The sequence below is a fragment of the Hypanus sabinus genome, chromosome 20, assembly GCF_030144855.1.
Source record: "Hypanus sabinus isolate sHypSab1 chromosome 20, sHypSab1.hap1, whole genome shotgun sequence".
NCBI classification, from domain to species: Eukaryota; Metazoa; Chordata; class Chondrichthyes; order Myliobatiformes; family Dasyatidae; genus Hypanus; species Hypanus sabinus.
In genome coordinates, this window is record NC_082725.1 from 55,091,351 (window position 1) to 55,115,031 (window position 23,681).

The 23,681-nt window shown below is 42.3% G+C and overlaps 1 protein-coding gene across 2 annotated transcripts in view; it reads right to left on the bottom strand.

Moving 5' to 3' along the window:
- LOC132378545 (dysbindin-like) overlaps positions 1-23,660 on the bottom strand; it is a 237,410-nt gene extending 213,750 nt beyond the window's left edge. For both annotated transcript variants that reach the window (XM_059945533.1, XM_059945532.1), the window contains exons 1-3: positions 23,502-23,660; positions 22,511-22,558; positions 21,345-21,395 (exon numbers count right to left, since the gene is read on the bottom strand). In XM_059945533.1, coding sequence (XP_059801516.1) covers positions 21,345-21,395; positions 22,511-22,558; positions 23,502-23,557 — 155 coding nt within the window. In that variant the 5' untranslated portion in view covers positions 23,558-23,660. The remainder of the gene's footprint in view (positions 1-21,344; positions 21,396-22,510; positions 22,559-23,501) is intronic.
- Between the last annotated feature and the right edge of the window lie 21 nt (positions 23,661-23,681).

Consider the following 23,681-nt stretch of genomic DNA (forward strand, 5'->3'; position numbering starts at 1 on the left):
AACTTTACCTCACTTAAATAGAAACCAGGAGTCCTTGTTAACCACATAGTTGGTGGTTCCAATAAATGTTAGTGAAGGCTACAATGACGATTAAAGCCTGGCACTTTTTCTGTGGTATATTAATTGCAGCTTATACAATAAACAGGATTTATAAAGCGGTAATTTCAACCACAATGTAAATAACTTATCAAACTCTTCTTCAAATTTGCATTCCGCGGCATAACTAAATGCCATCAATTCAACAAGCAATCAGAAATGAAAAAATATAGATTTTTTTTAGTTTCCATTTTACTTTTTTTAAATATCTGGCTGGGGAAAAATGCATTCAACGGACAATTGATTGTATTGCGAACAGAAATTGTTCTAGAGCACAGACATAAAACACAGAACAATGAAAAGACATGCTATCTCCTGTATTTCAACAGATGGAACATCTATTCTAAACACCATGATTCACAACATATTACATATTCTTCAAATTTGCAGTATTGGTTTTGGAACCAAAACTCAGTTACAGCCTAAGTTAGATCACTTAAAAATAGAATGTGATGTAATCAGCTGGTTTGCAACTAACCACACAAGGACTATTTGGATCCACATTACAGGCAAACCATATACCCCCTTCCCCCCCACCAAACAGCATGTAATGCCTGTTCGGGTAATGAAACACTACCTTCACAGAATTCACAAATCACAACCTAAACACTAGAGAAATGGAATAAAATTTGCTCTCATGAATTTTATGTGGGGAAAAAATAAATGAACACAATTTTTCAAATTCGTGTTTCTTGATGCATGTGTAGATTATATAGGCCTGTGATATACGTTAGATGATTATCTGGGAACACAGGCTTCCTGAAACAGAGATAGCCTGTGCAATGAACCCAGAGTTAAAAACCAGAAATAGACTAAATATTTAAATTATTATTGACACTGTTTTGTTATATGAATACATTTCTAGGTTTTTTTGAGTCACAGGCAATACCTCCAAAGAAGCCATGTCATTTACACATTCATCAAGAAACATGAATTGGAAAAAATACTTACTTACTTCTCCCCATTATAGAACCATGAATTCTATAAAGGTGAATTTCCTTAACAGAAATTAGTCGCCTGTACGTTCATTTATCTTCTTATAAAAAGTCAGTGAAAAACATTATAGAAAGTTAGTGAAAGTGTTTCGAATAACATTTAAACTATGACAAAAGTAAATGTTAATTTTGGGAAAAGTTTATCAACCATTGCACGCATAATCTAGTCAGCTAGTCTAAGGCTACATCCACACTACACCAGATAAATCTGTAACCGAAGCTTTTTCTCTTCGTTTTTGCCCTTCGTCCACACTAAAATGAGATTTTCATCCCCTGAAACTGGAGCTTTTCAGAAACGCTTTTCAGGGTGGGTATTTTTGAAAGTGCCGGATTGCCCTGATCAGTGTGGACGGGGTAACTGGAGAAATCTGAAAATGATGTCAGACGGCAGCACGCTATTTCATTGTTTTCTTGAACGCAACCTAACAATTTCAGAACAGACGGCAACGAGACTGACGCCAGCAGAGTTAGAAATGTACTCACCAAATACTTCGACCCATAACTTACTGAATAAATATGTATACTCACTTTGCCGTTTTCTGTCCTTGCTTGTATGAAGGTGGTTTACCTATTTACGCAAGTACTTCTCTGACAATAGATGTGTAACAGCCTAATGTAACATTGTATGGAAATACAAGATAACACTGATGCAGACATGTTTTATACATTTAACAATGTGTTTTATTAATGCAACAGAGTTAGTCAGTTTTTCAATGTCATACTGTCTGTGGACTCCCTGTCAGTTGCCTCCATACGCTCCAGTATTTGTTTTTTCAGTTTTAAGTCCTCCTGCGCGAGAGCCAACAGCTGTTTGTCGTTTTAAGTTTTTCTAGTCTGTAACTACACAAACGCGCACTCTTATGGCGAGATTCACCACCAAACATGTTGCTTGTTTTCGGGAGATGTGTCCTACGCATGTGCAGGAGGAGGAGATTCGCTGTAAACTCCATTTCAATGTGGATAGAGATAATTTTTTAAAAACGCATAGTGTGAACGCCTATCGTTTTTATGCGAAACCGGCGTTTTCAAAATTATCCGGTCTAGTGTGGACGTAGCCTTAAACTGTTTCCAGCAGAAAACAAAACCCACAACCTTTTACACAATTGCAAAACAAAACATTAGCAAATAATGAGAGTCATTAATGGCCCTGAAAGCCAAATATATCCTCAGGATTCAATTACATGCTTCTCAAGGTTTTGTAAACAGCGGCAGTGGAGATGGTGGACACAGTTAATGTCATCTTTCAAAACTCCATAGATTCCACAATGGTTCCAATGAGGTAGAAAATGTAACCCCACTGATTGAGGTAAGGAGATTAGGAGGAACTATAGCATAATTACCTGTAAGTCAATAGCAAATAAGATGCTGGAATATTCTAAAAGTGGTAACAGGACAGTAATAAAAAATAAACAGAGTCAACATGGACTCAGAGAAACGTTCTGTCAAATCCATTAGCATTTTTGAGGACGTAATCAGAATTTTCGGTAGGTGGGAACTAGTGGATGTGATTTATTAAACTTTCTGTTGCTCAAGGAATATTCAGGCATGAGTTTAAGTTCAGAGTTTAGTTGTCAGAAAACTGAAGCAGCTAGGCATTTTTGTCTTCAGAGTCTAACAAAATTGGATGTTGCAGGAATCAATGTTGAGACTCCAGATGTTGATCCACAATCAAAAATTTGTACAAGATGGCCAGTGTAATATACAGCTGCTCATTTGGAACAACTCTTAAAGAACAAAAACTAATCGAGAAAATAGCCTTCCCTTCATTTATTTGGGACACTATGCCACTTAATTGGGACAAGAGACACTGCTGGGAGTGAAAATGAAATTATTTCTTTCTTTTTAAATCTTTTTATCAATTTTTAAACAAACATAAATGAAACATGAATACAGAGAGTTTGAGAGTACATAATTAATAGTTTAAAGTATAAATACAAATAGATAATAATCCATATACAACCTCCCAAACTCATAGTAATTACGAAAAATGGAGTAAATAAGAACCCCCCCCCCAAAAAAAACCTAACCAACATGGGCCATTGCATTATGTCAAATATACACAGTAGCATCAATAACTCCGTACCTCCATCCAAATAATTAAGGATAATAAAAGTAAGGTTTAGGAAAAGTCAGTTTAGCTCATATGAAAATATTGAATAAATGGTCTCCAAGTTTCTTCAAATTTAACTGAAGGGTCAAAGACAACACTTCTAATTTTTTCTAAACTCAAACAAGAAATAATTTGAGAAAACCACTGAAATATAGTTGGAAGATTAATTTCTTTCCAATTCAATTGGATAGATCCTCTAGCCATTAATGTAACAAATGCAATCATCCGCCGAGCTGAGGGGGATAAACAACTATTATCCACCATTGGTAAACCGAAAATTGCAGTAATAGGATGCGGTTGCAATTTGATATTCAGAACTGTTGAATTAGTACCGAAAATATCTTTCCAATAATTTTGCAAACAAGGGCAAGACCAAAACACGTGGGTCAATGAAGCAATTTCAGAATGACATCTGTCACAGATTGGATTAACATAAGAGTAAAATCGAGCAAGTTTATCCTTAGACATATGAGCCCTATGTACAACCTTAAATTGTATTAAGGCATGTTTAGCACAAATAGAAGAAGAATTGACTAATTGTAAAATTTTCTCCCACTGCTCAGTGGGTATAAGACAATGAAGTTCTTTTCCCCATTCCTTCTTAATTTTTTCTGATACATCTGGCTGTATTTTCATGATCATATTATAGATGATGGCTACTAAACCCTTCTGGCAAGGATTCAGAGCTAAAATCTTTTCCATAATGTCCATTGGACATAATTTCAGAAAAAAACTAACATATTATTCAAGAAATTTCTAACCTGCAAGTATCTAAAACAATGAGTTTTAGGCAAATTATGTTTATTAGATAGCTGCTCAAAGGACATAAAACTGTTATCTAAAAATAGATCACGAAAACATGTTATACCTTTTGTTTTCCATAATACAAAGGCTTGATCCATAAAAGAGGGCCGAAAAAAAAGTTAGATATAATAGGGCTTGATAAGATAAACTTATTCAAGCCAAAGAATTTACAAAATTGAAACCATATTCATAATGTATGTTTAACTATAGGATTAGTTATTTGTTTATTCAATTTAGATAAAGCAAAAGGAAGCCAAGATCCTAAAATAGAAAACAATGAAAAGTCTTGTACAGATTTACATTCCAAATTTACCCATTGTGGGCAAGATACTATAATCGATTCTTGTGTCCAAAATATTAAATATTGAATATTAACTGCCCAATAGTAAAATCTCAGGTTTGGCAAAGCCAAACCACCCTCCTTCTTAGGCTTCTGTAAATATTTTTTAATTAATCTAGGATTTTTATTCTGCCACACGAGGTTATTTTGGAGTCAATAATACCAAAAAAAAGATTTAGGAATAAAAATTGGTAATGCTTGAAATAAATATAAAAATTTGGGTAATACTATCAGCTTAATAGCATTAATTCGACCAACCAATGACAAAGATAATGGGGACAACCTGGTAACAAGTTGCTTGATTTGGTCAATTAAAGGTAAAAAATTAACTTTAAATAAATCCTTGTTTCTTGGTAATTTTAATACCCAAATAAGTAAAATGATCTTTGACAACTTTAAATGGTAAATGTTTATAAATTGGAACTTGCATATTTAATGGAAATAATTCACTCTCATTAAAGTTCAGTTTGTAACCAGAAAAGCTACTAAACTGAGCAAGCAAGGATGAACTAGCAGGAATAGATCTCTCAGGGTCAGATATGTATAGTAACAAATCATCAGCATATAATGATAACTTAAGTCCCTTCCCCACGGGTAATACCAAAAATATTAGGTGATTCACGAATGGCAATGGCTAAAGGTTCCAAAACAATGTCAAATAATAGGACTTAAAGGACAGCTTTGCCTTATACCACAGGATAACTGAAAAAAAGGAGATCTCTGATTATTGGTAAGAACCGAAGCCAAAGGTTTACAATATATTAATTTAATCCATGATACAAATTTCAGACTAAAATTAAAATTCTGCAACGTATTAAATAAATATGGCCATTCAACTCTATCAAACGCTTTTTCAGTATCTAAGGAAATGACACATTCTGGTATTTTAGATGAAGGAGTATAAATTATATTAATTAATTTTCTAATGTTAAAAGGTGAATAATAATTTTTAATAAATCTGGTCTGGTCTACAGAAATAATTTGAGGTAATACATTTTCTAATCTAGTGGCCAAAATTTTGGTAAAAATCTTAGAATCAGTATTCAGAAATTATTTCGTTACTTCAACAAGTAAGGAACTACAAATAATTTGAAGGTATCGACAATCATCTTGAATGTTAAAATGAAAATGAAGATTTACAATAGTAAAAAGCATTGTATGAAGGCAGTCCATTATCTGCACTCACTGTCTTCTCTAATTTTGTTCATTACAGTCAATCAAAAGAACAAGGCAGTGTGTTGGTTGTCCATTGTATCTGACAACAATAGTGAAATCTGTGTGGGAGTTTTTAAAGTGGAAAAGCCATTGCACTACTACAGTTCCACTCTCTTGACCTTGGAAGTCCAGACTCAGTGGAATGAGTTGTTGTTACGAACTGGGGTCTTGCTCAGTGCAATGGATAACCATGACTTCTTCTGTGCCTTATCATGCCTTTCGCTTTCCACGAAGCGTCTAAGTACAACTTTCTTGATCACTGGATCTCACAGCTGATCTTATCTACCAAGTCCGGCAGAGCTGACTTTACTTCCTAGGATAGGCATGTCCCTATTTCACCAGGCAATGAGGACAATCAGCTACCCTCACCTGGTTTAGTCCACCTGTTGAAGCGGTGTATCAGGCTGCGACAACTGTTGCATGCAAACAGCTACTTGGAGCCATGGGTTGAGAGCTCAGTGTCCAGTGGGGACCAATGGTGAGTGAGTTGCCCCAGAATGGACATGAAGAGACCCCTCACCGGGTGGTGGGGGTGCCACCCTTCCCCGTACACCCCATACACAGCAGCTTACACTGGGTTAATACCACCATCGATAACTATTAGGAGCTAATGTACAGCGTTATAGCACTATAATAGCATTGGTAATAGAACCATAGAACACTACAGCACAGTACAGGCCCTTCAGCCCTCCATGTTGTGCTGACTCATATAATCCTTTAAAAAAAGTTCTAAACCCACACTACCCCATAACCTTCCATTTTTCTTTCATCCATGTGCCTGTCCAAGAGGCCCTTAAACACCCCTAATGTTTTACCCTCCACCACCATCCTTGGCAAGTCATTCCAGGCACTCACAAACCTCTGCGTAAAAAAACTTACCCCTGATGTCTCCTCTAAACTTCCCTCCCTTAATTTTGTATATATGCCCTCTGGTGTTTGCTATTGGTGCCCTGGGAAACAGGTACTGACTATCCACCCTATTTATGCCTCTCATGATCTCTATCAAGTCCCCTCTCATTCTTCTATGCTCCAAAGAGAAAAGTCCCAGCTCTGTTAACCTTGCTTCATATGACTTGTTCTCCAAATCAGGCAACATCCTGGTAAATCTACTCTGTACCCTCTCCATAGCTTCCACATCCTTCCTATAACTCATTCATAAGGCCAGTGATGTTGTGGGGGTGGAACTGGGCTCTCTGACAGTGGTGTCTGAAAAGAGGTTGCTGTCCAAGTTGCATGCCACATTGGACAATGTCTCCCATCCACTCCATAATGTACTGGTTCAGCACAGAAGTACGTTCACCCAGAGAGTCATTCCACCGAGATGCAACACTGAGCGTCATAGGAAGTCATTCCTGCTTGTGGCCATCAAACTTTACAACTCCTCCCTGAGCCAATAGGCCGGTCCTGGACTTATTTCCACTTGGAATAATTTACTTATTATTATTTAATTATTTATTGTTTTATACTGCTATATTTCTACACTATTCTTGGTTGGTGCGACTGTAATGAAACCCAATTTCCCTCGGGATCAATAAAATATGCCTGTCTGTGTCTAATGAGGTGACCAGAAATGAACACATTACTCTAAGTGTGCTCTCACCAGAGATTTGTAGAGTTGCAACATGACCTCTCTACTCTTGAACATACCTGTTAATGAAGCCTAGCATCCCATAGGACTTCTTAACTACCCTATCAACCAATGTTCTCATCTGCTCTGTATTTTATTTAAATATACAATTTGTTACTCAGTTAAATGGCTTGTCTTTTTATACCTTTTTAACTAATTCCATGAAACTTCAGATAATTGAGGCAGCCCCTTAAATGAGCCAAAACATACCGGCCCCAATGTGTCCCAATTAACCAGAATCCAGAGTATACAAAATTTGTACAAGATACAAAGCTTGGTGGCTGAGAGAGCTTTGAAACGAACAGAGGGGATTCAAGAGGATATCAGCTAAGTGATTGGCTAAGGACATGGCAGTCAGGATATTGTGGAAAAATGCGAGATTCTTTCTTTAGTAAGAAAAGAGAAAAAACTGTATTTTTATGCAATGAGAAAAGACCCTTGTACTTGAATCATTGAAAGTTATTGTATAGTACCTTGCCCCTTGCTGAGGGAGGATTACAAGTATACGAGTAAAGCCACCTTAAGGAATTACACAGGGGCCTGGGAGACAGCATCAGGAATATTATGTTCATGTCTGGTACCTACCAAAGGAAGGTTGCACTTGCAGCAGTGGGAGTGAAACAAAGGTTCACCAATCAGTTTCCTGGGCTAGAAGGGAGTTGGGGGACTGTGAGCGATCACACAGACTGGGCCTACTAGTCTCAGTTTAAAAGAATGATTATTAGTCTCATTGAAACATAAGATGTTCTTATAGAGATTGGTAGTGTCAATGCAGGAGTACATAAAACATCAAAGTAAGGGGTCAATAATTCAGAGGCCAGATGAGCTTATCACTGGAATACTCTATCAAGAGTGTAGAGGTTTAGTCACTAAGTATGTTCAAAACAGCAAAAAAAAATCACCATGAAGAATCAAGAAAGTTGATTTAATGCCATAAAGTAGCAGTGATGAAGCCCGACTAAGTGAAGCAACACTTCACCTGTGAGTCTTTTGAGGTCATCTACTGTATTGGGTGCTCCTGTTGTGGCCTCCTGTATATTGGTGAAACCTGATGTATATTGGGAGACTGCTTTGCCGAACTCCTACAGTCCATCCGCCACATAAAACGGGATTCCCCGGTGGTCACCTATTTTAATTCTGTTTCCCATTCACATTCTGACAAGTCAGTCCATGGCCTCCTCTACTGCTGTGATGAGGTCACACTCAGGTTGGAGGAGTAATACCTTATATTCCATCTGTGTAGCCTCCAATCTGATGGTATGAACATCAATTTAACCTAGTAATGCACCAATGCACCCGCCCCCCCCCCCGCCAATTCCCATTTCTGTGTTGCTCTCTAAACCCCCTCTGGTCCTCCTCTCCCTACCCTTTCATCCATGGTCTTCTGTCCTCTCCTATCAGATTAACCCTTCCCCAGCCCTTTATCTCTTTCACCAATTTCCCAGCACTTTACTTCACCCCCTCCCCTCTATTGGTTTTACCCATTACCTGCCTCCTTGTACTTCTTCCTCCCCTCTGCCCCACGGTCTTAATCCAATAAGTATGAAAGACAACAGGCAGAGACAAAGCTGTATTTTGGAGGCATAATCCTAGACAAGACAGTGGAGAATTGTCATCATCCATTTAATTATAGCTCACTTACATCACTACTCTAAACAGAGCAATAAGGTGCAGAATGGGACAACGTCTTTTCACAAGCAAGGAGAGTGCTATATATTCTGCAATCACCATTGGTCCAGATACAAATTAAATTCAGCTTCAGAAAGATTTCATTGGCAGATCAATGCAAAGTGTAAACTAACAGCACCAAGATCAGATTTTCTTTTAATCATTAGTTTTTCTGTAGTCATCAGCAGTTCAATTCTTGCTTATGTAAACTACTACTAACAAAAAAGCTAGCAAACCAAATCAAAAAATTCAAAGAGCAAACACGAGGAAATCTGCAGATGCTGGAAATTCAAACAACAACACACACAAAATGCTGGTGGAACACAGCAGGCCAGGCAGCATCTATAGGGAGAAGCACTGTCAATGTTTTGGGCTGAGACCCTTCATCAGGACTAATTGAAAGGAGAGATACTAAGAGATTTGGAAGTAGTGGGGGCAGGGGGAAATGCGAAATGATAGGAGAAGACTGGAGGGGGTGGGATGAAGCTAAGAGCTGGAAAGGTGATTGTCAAAAGTGATACAGAGCTGAAGAAGGGAAAGGATCATGGGACGGGAGGCCTCGGGAGAAAGGGGGGGGGGGGAAGCACCAGAGGGAGATGGAGAACAGGCAGGGTGATGGGCAGAGAGAGGGGAGAAAAAAAACAAACAACTAAATATGTCAGGGATGGGGTAAGAAGGGGAGGAGGTGCATTAACTGAAGTTAAAGAAGTCAATGTTCATGCCATCAGGTTGGAGGCTACCCAGCCGGAATATAAGGTGTTGTTCCTCCAACCGAGTGTAGATTCATCTTGACAGTAGAGGAGGCCATGGATAGACATATCAGAATGGGAATGGGACGTGGAATTAAAATGTGCGGCCACTGGGAGATCCCGCTTTCTCTGGTGGACCAAGCATAGGTGTTCAGCGAAACGGTCTCCCAGTCTGCGTCGGCTCTCACCAATATATAAAAGGCCATACTGAGAGCACCGGACGCAGTATATCACACCAGCTGACTCACAGGTGAAGTGTCGTCTCACCTGGAAGGACTGTCTGGGGCCCTGAATGGTGGTGAGGGAGGAAGTGTAAGGGCAGGTGTAGCACTTGTTTCACTTACAAGGATAAGTGCCAGGAGGGAGATCGGGATGGGGGGGAACGAGTGGACAAGGGAGTTGCGTAGGGAGCGATCCCTGCGATAAGCAGAAAGGGAGGGGGTGCTTGGTAGTGGGATCCCTTTGGAAAAATTCAAACCCCACAATATATTATTAAATACAATTTGTATTCTCTACTCTCTTCAGAGTTTCAACTTCTATGTAACATAAGAACAAGATTCTTATTCAAACAATCTTTCCATTACAATAAGAATCTCACCACATCATGTGTTGAAACATTTTTAAAAGTCAGTCCATTTTCAATGGCCTTAAAAAGACTGCAGATCGGAAATAACATCCCCTCCTCGGTGACAATCAGCACAGACACACCTCAAGGATGCATGGTTCATCTACTATTCTACTCTCTCTACACCATTGACTGTGTGGTTGGATAGGCACAGCACAAACACAATCTATAAATATGTGATGACACATCTCTTGTCAGCACAAGCTCAGATGGTGACAAGGAGGTGTACAGGAGTGAGGAAGATCAGCTGGTTAAGTGGTTTAACAACAAAAACTGCACTCAATGTCAGTAAGACCAAGGAACTGATTGTGAATTTCAGGAAGGGAAAGTCGACAGAACACACAGTCCTTTTTAAGGGGACAACAGTGGAAAGGGTGAGGAGTTTCAAGTTCTTGGGTGTCAACATCTCTGAAGACCTAACCTGAGCCACAACATACTGTTGCAATTATGAAGAAGGAATGTCAACAGCTATATTTCATTCGGAGTTTGAAGAGATTTGGTATGTCACCAAAGACATTTCTACAGATGTACTGTGAAGAGCACTCTAACTGATGACATCACCATTTGGTAAGGAGGGGGCCACTGTACAGGATCAGAAAAGGCTGCAGACTGTATGCTCCACTAGCCTCCCCAACAGAGGACATTTGCAATAGATGGTGAATTAAAATAAATGAATCTTCGAAAAAGGCAGCATCTATCATTACGGATACCCACCACCTGGGAGCCTGAAATTCAAAGTTTTAGAAACAACTTCTTCCATTAGATTTCTGACTGGACAATGTACACATGAACATTACCTCACTCTGTTTGCTCCCTTCTTGCACTACTTTTTAAAAATCTATTTATACATTATAATTTACAGTATATTTTATGTACTGCCACCACAAAGCAACAAATTTCATGACAGGTTAGTGATAATAAACCTGATTCTGAATCCCCATCCATTCCCTCTCAGCACTTTAAAAGGGATTGCGCCCTTCACAATTTCTCTGCACACTCGTATCTTCCAGTTCCCCGTGCAACTAGAGGCAATGAATTACCCAACCCTTCACCCCTTTCCTTCCTACTCAAGACCCCAGACCTTCTAGGTGAAGCAGCAATTCACTTGTATTTCTTTCAATCTTGTGTACTGCATTCACTGTTCACCATGTGTTCTGCTTTATATGGGGAGAAAAAAAACAAATACAGATTGGTTGGTCTTTATGCATCAGCATTCAGTCAGTGAGACTTTACCTGCTATACTAATTCATCATCCCACTGCCACACTGACTGTGGCTTCCTGCAATGCTATAAGGTCAAAAACAACCTGATGAGCAACACTGCACATTCCATCTGCAAATGTAGCAGCCAGGGTACTCAATATCAAATTCTCCAACATCAGATAGCTAACTCTTTCTGTATCACAACTCGCTACATGTATTTGTACCTGTCATTATCTCAGCTCAGTATTTCTTCATCTATTCATAAAGCCTAGCCTGTTGGACTTGTCCCACAGCCCCACTACTGACACGTTAAGAAAACAGAGAGGCACAATGTGTTTGTGTCTATTACACTCTCTCCATTTAGATTCAGCAATATTGTGTCATTTAAACTCAATGATTATTCCTTTCTTCCCATTTTTGTTAAGGTGTCAAACAAAACTTATTTCCACAGCCATATCTCTTTCCCACCTATCTAGCTCCAACTTATCACACATTGATTTCTACTCAAGTTCCAGCCTTCACAATTTGGACCCACTCAGAATCACAGATACATTCAAGTTATCCTGCATTACTCAAGTCAGTGTTCTTATTGCATCCCAAGATCCACCACTAATGCTATGCATCATCACATGCACATTCTCTCTCTACCAGCATCAGCTGTATCTCATAGCTGTTGTGGTGCATAGACAGAACAGCACAGTACAAACCATTCAGCCACACAACAAAAATTCCACTTTTTTCTCTGCCACATTTGGAACTGCAACAGGCAATATTTTTCTTCCTTTAAAAGAAAGCAAATCTCATCTCCTATACTTTCTTAGAAGTTTGCCCAAATTCAGCATGTCATTTAAAACTCTGACATAGACTATAGATGCAGAATACCCTAACAGGTTACATCACAGCCTGGTCTGGAAACACCAATTCCCAAGATGAAAAAAGCCTACAAAAATTGATGAATACAGCCCAGTCCATCACAGGCAAAGCCTTCCACACCATTAAGCATGTCTACATGGAGCACAGCCACAAGTAGGCAGCATCCATGATCATGGATACCCACCATCTAGGCCAAGCTCTCACTGTTGCCATTGGGAAGGAGGTGCAAGAACCTAAGGTCCCACACCACAAGGTTCAAAACAGTTATCAACCTTCAACCATTAGCTACTGAACCAAAGATAACTTCACTCAATTCAATTTTGAACTGATTCCACAATCTTTGGGTTCACTTTCAAGAACTCTACAACTCATGTTATTGGTATTATTTAATTACTTCTTTTTATTTGCACATTGTGTCATCTCTTGCATATTGGTTGTCAGGTTTTGCTTGTGTGTTGTTTTTCATTGATTGTATTTTATTTCTTTGTTCTGCTATGAATGCCTGCAAGAAAATGGATCTCAGGGAAGTACTGAGATAATGGTCATATACTGTATATGTACTTTGGTTCCTTAAGGTTGTTATAGTCCGGGGGTGGTAATGGGGACAAACTCCCAATGGTGTGCGCCTCAAATTGCCTCTGACAACCGAGTTCAGCTCCTGGCTTTTACATGTGGCTTAGCCATCAAGCCCAGTGGAACCATTTCTACTGACAGCAGAAACGGTAAAGGCGAGTTACTGGCGCCTTAAAACCAGTCGCCTCTGGCAGATACGGCATGACAGCCATGGTTGGTAGCACATTGAGGAGGAAAACTCTGATCTCAAACCTCCACTGCCTTGGAGCTATACCAACTCATGAGGAAGGCTTCAGGAGTAAACCCCCAAGGGAAAAATATTAAGCTGGAATCCATAAGGCAGTCCTACATTGAATTCAATGCTGAATGGCAACTCCTGCGATGCTGCTGGTACCAAACTGTGTCAGTCTCTGCCGTTCCTTTGGGTTCATCAGTTGCGCAGAGAGAGGGAGCTTGCTACATGGGCAACAGCCATATCATACTGCCCAGGTTCGCATATCTAGACAGCTAGGATACAATATCCATGGTCAATTCTGACCAACACGAGGTCAGACTCAGACTCAGACTTTGATAATATATTTACTTTGAACTTCAACAGCTCTTCAATTCTATCACTCCAGACCTTTCTCCACTTATTATTACTCTGACTCCATCTCTTGCCCAAGTTCTACCATCCTTTCCGACCTTGAACAATCAGTATTCAACAGACCAAAAGGCCCATTTAAAGAATTCTAATCCTAATGTGACTTTCAACTCTTCTAGCGTCGCTTCCACACCTTTCTTTGGAGAAGGATAGGACTGGACCCAGGGTTGAGATTTTTGATTGGAGAAAGGCTAACTTTGAGGTGATTTAGAAGGAGTGGCTTGGGACAATTTGTTTTATAGGAAGGATGTAATCATTTAAAGATGAAAGTTTGAGGGTACAGAATCTTTATATTCTTGTTAGGTTGAAAGGAAAGGTTAAAAGTTTGAGAGAACCATGGTTTTCAAGGGCTATTGGAAACTTGGTTAAGAAAAAGAGAGATATCTACAATAAATATAGGCAGCATGGAGTAAATGAGGTGCTCAAGGAATATAAAGAATGTAAAAAGAATCTTAAGAAAGAAATTAGAAAAACTAAAAGATACAAGGTTGCTTTGGCAAGTAAGGTGAAAATAAATCCAAAGGGTTTCTACAATTATATTAATTGCAAAAGGATAGCGAGGGATAAAATTGGTCCCTTAGAGAATCAGAGTGGACAGCTATGTGTGGAGCTGAAAGAGATAGGTGAGATTTTGAACAATTTCTTTGGTATTCACTAAGGAGAAGGATATTGAATTGGGTAAGGTAAAGGAAACAAGTAGGGAAGTTATGTAAACTATGACGATTAAAGAGGAAGTAGTATTGGCGCTTTTAAGAAATATAAAAGTGGATAAATCTCTGGGACCTTAAGGGAGGTTAGTGTAGAAATAGCAGGGGCTCTGACAGAAATATTTCAAATGTCATTAGAAATGTGGATGGTGCCGGAGGATTGGCATATTGCTCATGTGGTTCCACTGTTTAAAAAGGGTTCTAAGAGTAAACCTAGCAATTATCGGCCTGTCACTTTGACGTCAGTGGTGGGTAAATTAATGGAAAGTATTCTTAGAGATGGTATATATAATTATCTGGTTAGACAGGGTCTGATTAGGAACAGTCAACATGGATTTGTGCGTGGAAGGTCATGTTTGACAAATCTTATTGAATTTTTTGAAGCAGTTACGAGGAAAGTTGACGAGGGTAAAGCAGTGGATATTGTCTATATGGACTTCAGTAAGGCCTTTGACAAGGTTTCAAACATAAGGTTAGTTAGGAAGGTTCAATCATTAGGTATTAATATTGAAGTAGTAAAATAGATTCAACAATGGCTGGATGAGAGATGCCAGAGAGTAGTGGTGGATAACTGTTTGTCAGGTTGGAGGCCAGCGACTAGTGGTGTGCCTCAGGGATCTGTACTAGGTCCAATGCTGTTTGCCATATACATTAATGATCTGGATGATGGTGTGGTAAATTGGATTAGTAAGTATGCAGATGATACTAAGGTAGGTGGCATTGTGGATAATGAAGTAGGTTTTCAAAGTTTGCAGAAAGATTTAGGCCAGTTAGAAGAGTGGGCTGATTGATGGCAGATGGAGTTTAATGCTGATAAGTGTGAGGTGCCGCATTTTGGTAGGAATAATCCAAATAGGACATACATGGTAAATGATAGGGCATTGAAGAATGCAGTAGAACAGAGTGATCTAGGAACAATGGTGCATAGTTCCCTGAAGGCGGAATCTCATGTGGATAGGGTGGTCAAGAAAGCTTTTGGTATGTTGGCCTTTATAAATCAAGATGTCAACAAAATAGAGAGAGTACAGAGAAGATTTACAAGAATGTTACCTGGGTTTCAGCACCTAAGTTACAGGGAAAGATTGAACAAGTTAGGTCTTTATTCTTTGGAGCATAGAAGGTTGAGAAGGGACTTGATAGAGGTGTTTAAAATTATGAGGGGGATAGATAAGAGTTGACGTGGATAGGCTTTTTCCACTGACAGTAGGGGAGATTCAAACAAGAGGACATGAGTTGAGACTTAGGGGGAAAATGTTTAAGGGTAACATGAGGGGGAATTTCTTTACTCAGACAGTGGCAGCTGTGTGGAATGAGCTTCCAGTAGAAGTGGTAGAGGCAGGTTCGGTATTGTCATTTAAAGCAAAATTGGATAGGAATATGGACAGGAAAGGAATGGAGGGTTTTGGGCTGAGTGTGGGTCAGTGGGATTAGGTGAGAGTAAGCGTTCAGCACGGACTAGAAGGGCTGAGATGGCCTGTTTCCATGCTGTAATTGTTATATGGTTACATAGATGACTGCATTGATTTTTCTTCCTGCACTCAGAACTCTTCCCTGGAATCCACAGGAGATGCAACATCTCTTCTTTCATTTCTTCTCTACTATCTGTGGACCCAAGGAGTCTGTCAAGGTGAAGCATCGATTCATTACGCTTCTTCCAATCTAATATGCTGCATTCAGTGTTCACAGTACAGTATCCTCTACACTGGAGAAACCAAATGCAGATTGAGTAATCACTTCATAGAGCACCTGTGTTCAGTCTGCGGGGTTGACCCTATACTTCTGGTTTTCTGCTGTTTTAACTCACCATACCTCTCTGATCTTTCTGTGGCCTCCTGCACTATAGATGCAAACTAAACTAATTTTTATGTGTGCTGATAGAACCGTTCATTTCTGTCTGTCATCACATTGACTTTGTCCTTTCTTATTCTGGGAATATACTGCAGCCTCACTATTCACATTAAACAGACAGAAGCATAATACATATCTCCATTAATCCATTTGGTCACATCCTATCAGAAATGCTCCCTTAGTTCCACTCATTCCTTGTCCACTATCTTTGCTACCGAAAACTAATTTTTTTCTCTTTCCCAGTTCTGACCAAGTAAGCTAAAATGTTAACTGTTCTCTTTCCATGCAATCATATTTTCAGTAATTCCAGTATTTTGTTTTTATAGTAACATACATTGCTGCAGTGTATTTTGACCAAAATTCCTCAGCCTTCTTAGATACAAATTTAAAACAAAAATGTGTGAGAAATAGGATAGTAAGGGAAATTACTGTAAACAAGCTCCAACAGCTGTTTTAATCTGAAATATACATTAAGCAATAGATTCCATACAACACAAAATGAATGAATTAAGGAACTGTATTTTCTATTTACATCCATTCCATTGTTTTTAATGAATGAAGCCTTTTATTAAACACTTAAACACACAGAAGTTTTATTAGCATTGTAAGGCAGTGCTCTGGTGCATTTTTATTGACAAACCAAATTAACTTGTCTTTTGTATTACTAGTTGTGGTGAACTATGTGCCTGTCTGGACACGCCCCCTGCTGACTGCTCCTGTGGCTCCTCCCACAGGCCCCTGTATAAAGGCGATCTGAGGCCTGATGCTCGGCCTCAGTCTCCAGGACATTGTATGATAGACACTCACTCCTGGTTCCTTCTTCCAGTCAATAAAAGCCGATATCTCGCCTTACGTCTCAGTGTGAGTTATTGATGGTGCATCAATTTTATTGACTGGAAGTTTTAAAACATGGAAACCGTTTTGCGTCCGGACCGGTTGGATTTGGACCCTCAAGACCCTGACACAGCTCTCGCTTTTGAACACTGGCTTGCATGCTTCCAATCGTACTTGGAGGAGGTTCGTGCAACTGAACCCGCCGTTATGCACAGAATTCTACTCTCGAGGGTCACCCCCAAAGTTTACTCCATTATCCGGGACCTGCCGACCTACGATGGGGCACTGGACGCCCTCAAAAGACAGTACCTGCGGCCGGTGAACACCGTCTACGCAAGACATCGTTTAGCTACCCGGCAACAGCGGCCTGGCGAATCGTGCGCTGAGTTTCTCCGAGCACTACAGACACTCGTCCGAGCTTGTGACTGCAAGACGCTCACGGCAGAACAGCATGCGGAGCTGCTGGTGCGAGACGCCTTAGTGACGGGACTGAGGTCAGTGTACATGCGCCAGCGGCTGCTGGAAAACTCAGACCTTACCTTAAGCTCGGCGATAGAGACGGCCAACGCTCTGGAAGCTGCGCTGCACTACGCTGACGCTGTCCAGTCGCGCGATTCCCCGCCGGTTCCGTGGACACCTCAGACCCCGCCACCGCCGGCTCCCGGAAGCGAATTCGCCAACGCCGCCGCCAGTCACGATTCCACGAGCTGTGGCCCGTCAGAAGCTCGTGCTTTGTTATTTCTGCAGCCATAAAAAACATCCTCGACAACGCAGTCCAGAGCGAGAAGCGACCTGCTCCAGCTGCAGAAAGCGGGGCCACTTCGCCAAGGTCTGTAAGTCTCAACCTCGAGCGGAGTGCAGCGCTGCGGGTGAAACGTGGGGGCCGCCATCTTGCATGCCCGGATGTGGGTGGCCATCTTTGGCGTCGTCAGCACGCCCCGCCCCCGACCCTCCGATGCTGACCGGGTACCCCGGATGTGAGCGGCCATCTTTGTCGACGTCAGCACGCCCCGCCCCCGACCCTCCGATGCTGACCGGGTCTCTGGCCACTGTAACCCTCGACCAAAGCGCCCCACACCAGCTTGCAAGGTCCATGATGGACATCCGGGTGGAGGGGCACAGGACTAGATGCCTGTTTGACACGGGCAGCACTGAGAGTTTTATTCACCCGGACACAGTGCAACGCTGCGGACTCGCAACGCGGCCGGTAAGTCGGAGGTTCCATTTGGCTTCTGGCTCGCAGTCCACAGACATCCGGGCGGGTTGTGTAGCGACTTTGGTGGTGCAAGGCACAGAATATCGGAACTTTGAGCTGCTGGTCATGCCTAATCTGTGCGCACCTGTGCTATTGGGGCTGGACTTCCAGAGCCATCTCGAAAGTGTGACTATGGCATACGACGGGCCCCTCCCACCGCTGTCTGGAATCCTCAGTTTTGTGGGACTTCTTCACATACCCCGCTACTGACCACACACACACACGGGCACACACATCCCATCCAGAATCAGGCCGACAGCTGCGCTACCGACACCACTTGCAGCCTCTCCACTCTCAAGGTCCCTCCCCCACCGCTGTTCGCCAACCTGACCCCTGACTGTAAACCTGTGGCAACCAAAAGCAGGAGGTACAGCGCGGGGGACAGGGCCTTCATTCAGTCGGAGGTGCAACGGCTGCTCAGGGAGGGGATCATTGAGCCAAGCTCAAGCCCTTGGAGGGCCCAGGTGGTTGTTGTTTGGACTGGGCAGAAAAATAGGATGGTGGTGGACTATAGTCAAACCATCAATAGGTTTACGCAGATTGACGCGTACCCCCTACCCCGCATCGCGGATATGGTCAACCAGATTGCTCAGTACAAGGTGTACTCGACAATAGATCTGAAATCCGCTTATCACCAGCTCCCCATCTGCCCAGAGGACCGCCCCTACACTGCCTTCGAGGCGGGCGGCAGGCTCTATCACTTCCTGCGCGTCCCTTTCGGTGTCACGAATGGTGTCTCTGTCTTCCAGAGGGAAATGGACCGGATGGTGGACCAGTACCAACTGCAGGCCACATTTCCCTATCTGGATAACATCACCATCTGTGGTCACGACAGGCCAGATCACGACGCCAACCTCCAACGATTTCTCCAAGTGGCCGCAGCTCTGAACCTTACTTATAACAGGGACAAGTGTGTGTTTGGAACCAGCCGCCTTGCTATACTTGGGTATGTCGTGGAAAACGGGGTTATTGGCCCTGATCCCGAACGTATGCGCCCCCTGTTAGAACTCCCTCTTCCCACCAATCTCAAGGCCCTCAGACGGTGCCTGGGTTTTTTTTTCCTATTACGCCCAATGGGTCCCTCATTACTCAGACAAGGCACGCCCCCTGGTCAAATCTACCTCGTTTCCCCTCTCTGCTGAGGCCCGCACGGCCTTCAGCTGCATTAAAGCGGACATTGCCAAAGCCACGATGCATGCGGTGGACGAGACCGCTCCCTTCCAAGTGGAGTGTGATGCCTCTGATTTTGCTCTGGCTGCTACCCTCAATTAGGAAGGCAGACCAGTAGCATTCTTTTCTCGCACCCTCCAAGGCTCCGAAAGTCGGCACTCCGCGGTGGAGAAAGAAGCCCAGGCCATAGTGGAGGCTGTTAGGCACTGGAGGCACTATCTTGCTGGCAAAAGGTTCACCTTGCTGACCGACCAGCGCTCGGTTGCGTTCCTGTTCAGCAACCAACAGCGGGGCAAAATCAAAAATGATAAGATTTTGCGGTGGAGGATAGAACTCTCCACCTACACCTATGATATCCTGTACCGGCCTGGCTGACTCAATGAGCCCCCTGATGCCCTATCCCGGGGAACATGTGCTAGCACACAGCTCGACCAGCTGTACACCCTTCATGCACAACTTTGCCATCCGGGGGTCACCCGATTTTACCATTTTGTGAAAGCTCGGAACCTGCCATACTCCCTGGAGGACATCAGGACGATGACCAGGGACTGCCAAATTTGCGCTGAGTGCAAACCGCACTTCTACCGTCCTGACACGGCACAACTTGTCAAGGCCACCCGCCCTTTTGAACGACTGAGTGTTGACTTTAAGGGCCCCCTTCCCTCCACTGACCGCAATGTCTATTTTCTCAGTGTTATCGACGAGTACTCACGGTTCCCCTTTGCCATCCCCTGCCCCGACACCACTGCCACGTCCGTCATAAAAGCCCTGCGCCAGCTCTTCACTCTGTTCGGGTATCCCTGCTATATCCACAGTGATAGAGGGTCCTCCTTTATGAGTGAGGAGCTGCGCCAGTACTTGCTAGCTAGGGGCATTGCTACCAGTCGGACCACGAGTTATAATCCCCGGGGTAATGGCCAGGTGGAGCGGGAGAATGCCACAGTGTGGAAGGCCACACTTTTAGCCCTTAAGTCAAAAGGGTTGCCGGTCTCTCGATGGCAGGAGGTCCTCCCTGAGGCACTGCACTCTATCTGCTCTCTGTTATGTACGTCCACCAATGCCACCCCTCACGAACGCCTATTCTCTTTTCCCAGGAAGTCTGTCACTGGGACCACCCTACCAGTTTGGCTGACGTCCCCGGGGCCAGTGCTGCTCCGGAAACATGTGAGGAGCAATAAATACTCCCCGCTGGTAGAGAGGGTTCACCTTCTACATGTGAACCCCCAGTATGCTTACGTGGTCTTACCTGATGGGCGGGAGGACACGGTCTCCATCCGCGACCTGGCACCCGCAGGTGCAGCAGACCACTACCCTGAAGGCTCTCCGGTAACTATGATCCCTGCACCAGAGGTGACACCGTGCTCACCAGGCCCTACACAGATTCCTCACGACACTTGTATACCGGGCGTTTCGTACGCATTTATACCAGGCGCATCGCACATGCATGAGGGATCACCGGCGCCTAGTCGGCAAGAACAAGCGCAACCTCCGTCCCCTGTGCAATCACCAATGTTGCCGGCATCTATGCGATCACAGCCGGTGCTACGTAGATCGCAGCGACAGATTCGACCACCTGATAGACTTGACTTGTAAGAAACTTCGCCACATGAGGACTCTTTCAAACAAAGGGGGGGTGAATGTGGTGAACTATGTGCCTGTCTGGACACGCCCCCTGCTGACTGCTCCTGTGGCTCCTCCCACAGGCCCCTGTATAAAGGCGATCTGAGGCCTGACGCTCGGCCTCAGTCTCCAGGACATTGTATGATAGACACTCACTCCTGGTTCCTTCTTCCAGTCAATAAAAGCCGATATCTCGCCTTACGTCTCAGTGTGAGTTATTGATGGTGCATCAATAGTTATCTATTTTTTTCTGTATGCTATAATATTAATGCAAGGCCCTTCCAAATTTCACCAAGAGAAGCAGAGTTTTCCCTAAAGAAATTTGCATGTTTAAATTTGAATATACCTCTGCTACTGTAATGCCTAAGGAAAAAGTATAAATTCCCTTACCTGTTTAATAACTCAGCTCCTGCAGAAAACTTCTGCAAATCATCTGTACTTCTGTAAAAGCAAATCAGAGATGTTAAGGCAAAGTGTATAGTAAAACCTGGATAACGTACTACCCAATTTATATTACCAATCCACATTTTTCTAGATACTGCACAACAAAATCCTTCTATTTGTCTACACACGTTGAATAAGTAAAATAACTGCCATCCTTCAATTACCCAAAAACAAAAACATGATCTTCTCTCGGTAGAGTCAGTCATTTTTCTGCAGGGCTCAGAGACTGCTATCTCAAATGCATGGCAGATAGCAGAATATATCATAGCACATTTAAAAATCATTGCACCTTTTGCTTTGCAAACTGTGCAATGTCAGTTTTATGTGGTAAACATTCCATTGAATACAACAATGTGTAATAAATTTGACTGGCTGCATCATGGCCTGGTATGGGAACACTAATGCCTTTGAACAGAAAATCCTACTAAAGGTTGTGGATTCATCACAATACAACATGGGTAAAGCCCTCCCAACCATTGAGCACATCTACATGAAATGCTGTCATAGCAAAGCAGTGTCCATCATCAGAGATCCACAACAGCCAGTCCATGATCTCTTCTCGCTGCTACCAACAGGTAGAAGGTACAAGAGCCTCAGGACTCACATCACCAGGTTTAAGAATTGTTACTACTGCTCAACCATCAGGCTCTTGAACAAAAGGGGATGATGACACAAACTTGGCCATCCATTGAGATGTTCTTAAAACCAATGATCGCACTTTAAAGACTCCAGTCTTATTATGTCATGTTCTCGTTATTTATTGCTGTTTATTTATATTTGCATTTGCACAGTTTGATGTCTTCTGCACTCTGGTTAATTTTTCATTAATCTTGTGCAGTACTATTCTGTAGATTTACAGAGTATGCCAGAAGAAAAAAGATAATCTCAGGGTTGTATATGGTACTTTGATAATAACATTTACTTTGTACTGTGAATTTTTCTATAAATTAAAAATAAACATATCTGAACTGCAAAATGACTTCAACCAAAGAAAGCACGGACATTCCCTCAAGCAGAATAAAGACAATTTACACCATCTGTCAAATATTAGTGGTATTGCCAAAAAAAACCTCACACAAGCTAATCATATGTATTTGTAATAAACGGATTACCTTGGCTTAATTTTTACTTCTTTAGATCTGTCACTTAGCGTCTTTAAACTGAAATCACAAATAAAAAAAATTAATTTTACAGATGCACTAAGCAGTGTGTTCTCTGAGTTTGCAATCTTCTATTTGCATCTGTTGATTCTCTAAAGTTATACAACTACGATTTAAATTCCTACTTTATTATTATATATAAATACATAAAGTATTCCATTGGCATTAAAATCTGCATAAGGGATTAACTAAAAAACTTAGATACCATCTTCCTTGACCTGCTGGATAATGTGGGTTTTCAAAAAGAATTGCCAGTTCAAAGTTTTTTCCGCCCTCAATGCATGGCCTTGATTTACCCAGAATGAGGTAAAACGCTAATTCATTGTTACTAAATGCTCTGTGTAAAATAAACAAGAGTGGGTCACCTGTGACATACCATACAAGTCACCAATGTCATTGCAACCCTTTTATTTGGCTTCCAATCCAATGCAAAGTGAGAGCTCACTTATTTCAGCAGCCAACTGAAGAGTAATTTGTGCAAAACTTAAAGCCAAGTTTTACTCCAATTTTTGATGCCATTCATCATGTTACCAGGAAAAAGGTTTGCCTGCGTCGTTAGCTGTTCTCACATGACCATCATGCGGATTTACTTTCAAGATTTGCAAAATAAAAAGGGTCTAATTAAATGTAGATTCGAGACAAATTATAAATATTTAAGATTTTTACCAGCATAAAATAAAAAATCTCCTAACGAATTTGCTACTTTTACCTATCAGGGAACTTGTGGAAGGAGGGTGGGTTAGATGTCAGAACTGACACAGAAGCTGTCACCCGTGTGTTTTATTTTAATCAAACATAGCGGCAGCGCTGCATGTATTATTGGGGAGCCTGTGTTGATCCTACCGGAGGAACGGAAGAGGGAGCCCATGGCCCTGAGCTAACCTAGCCCAGCTTGAGCCTCAGCGTGGGCCCGGTCCTCCCGCCAGCTGCTGCCCCCGCCTACCCGCTGCTCAGATCCTGCTGCGCGCTCAACAGTCGCTCCTTGAAGTTCTCAAACATCTCTCCGGCCCCCAACGCTGCTCAGATGCAGGTGGGCGCCGTCTCCGTCCATCCGCACACACCACTCCACTGGGGCGGGGCCCGTCACACGCACATCCGGGTTACCCTCGCCGCCTAGCAACCG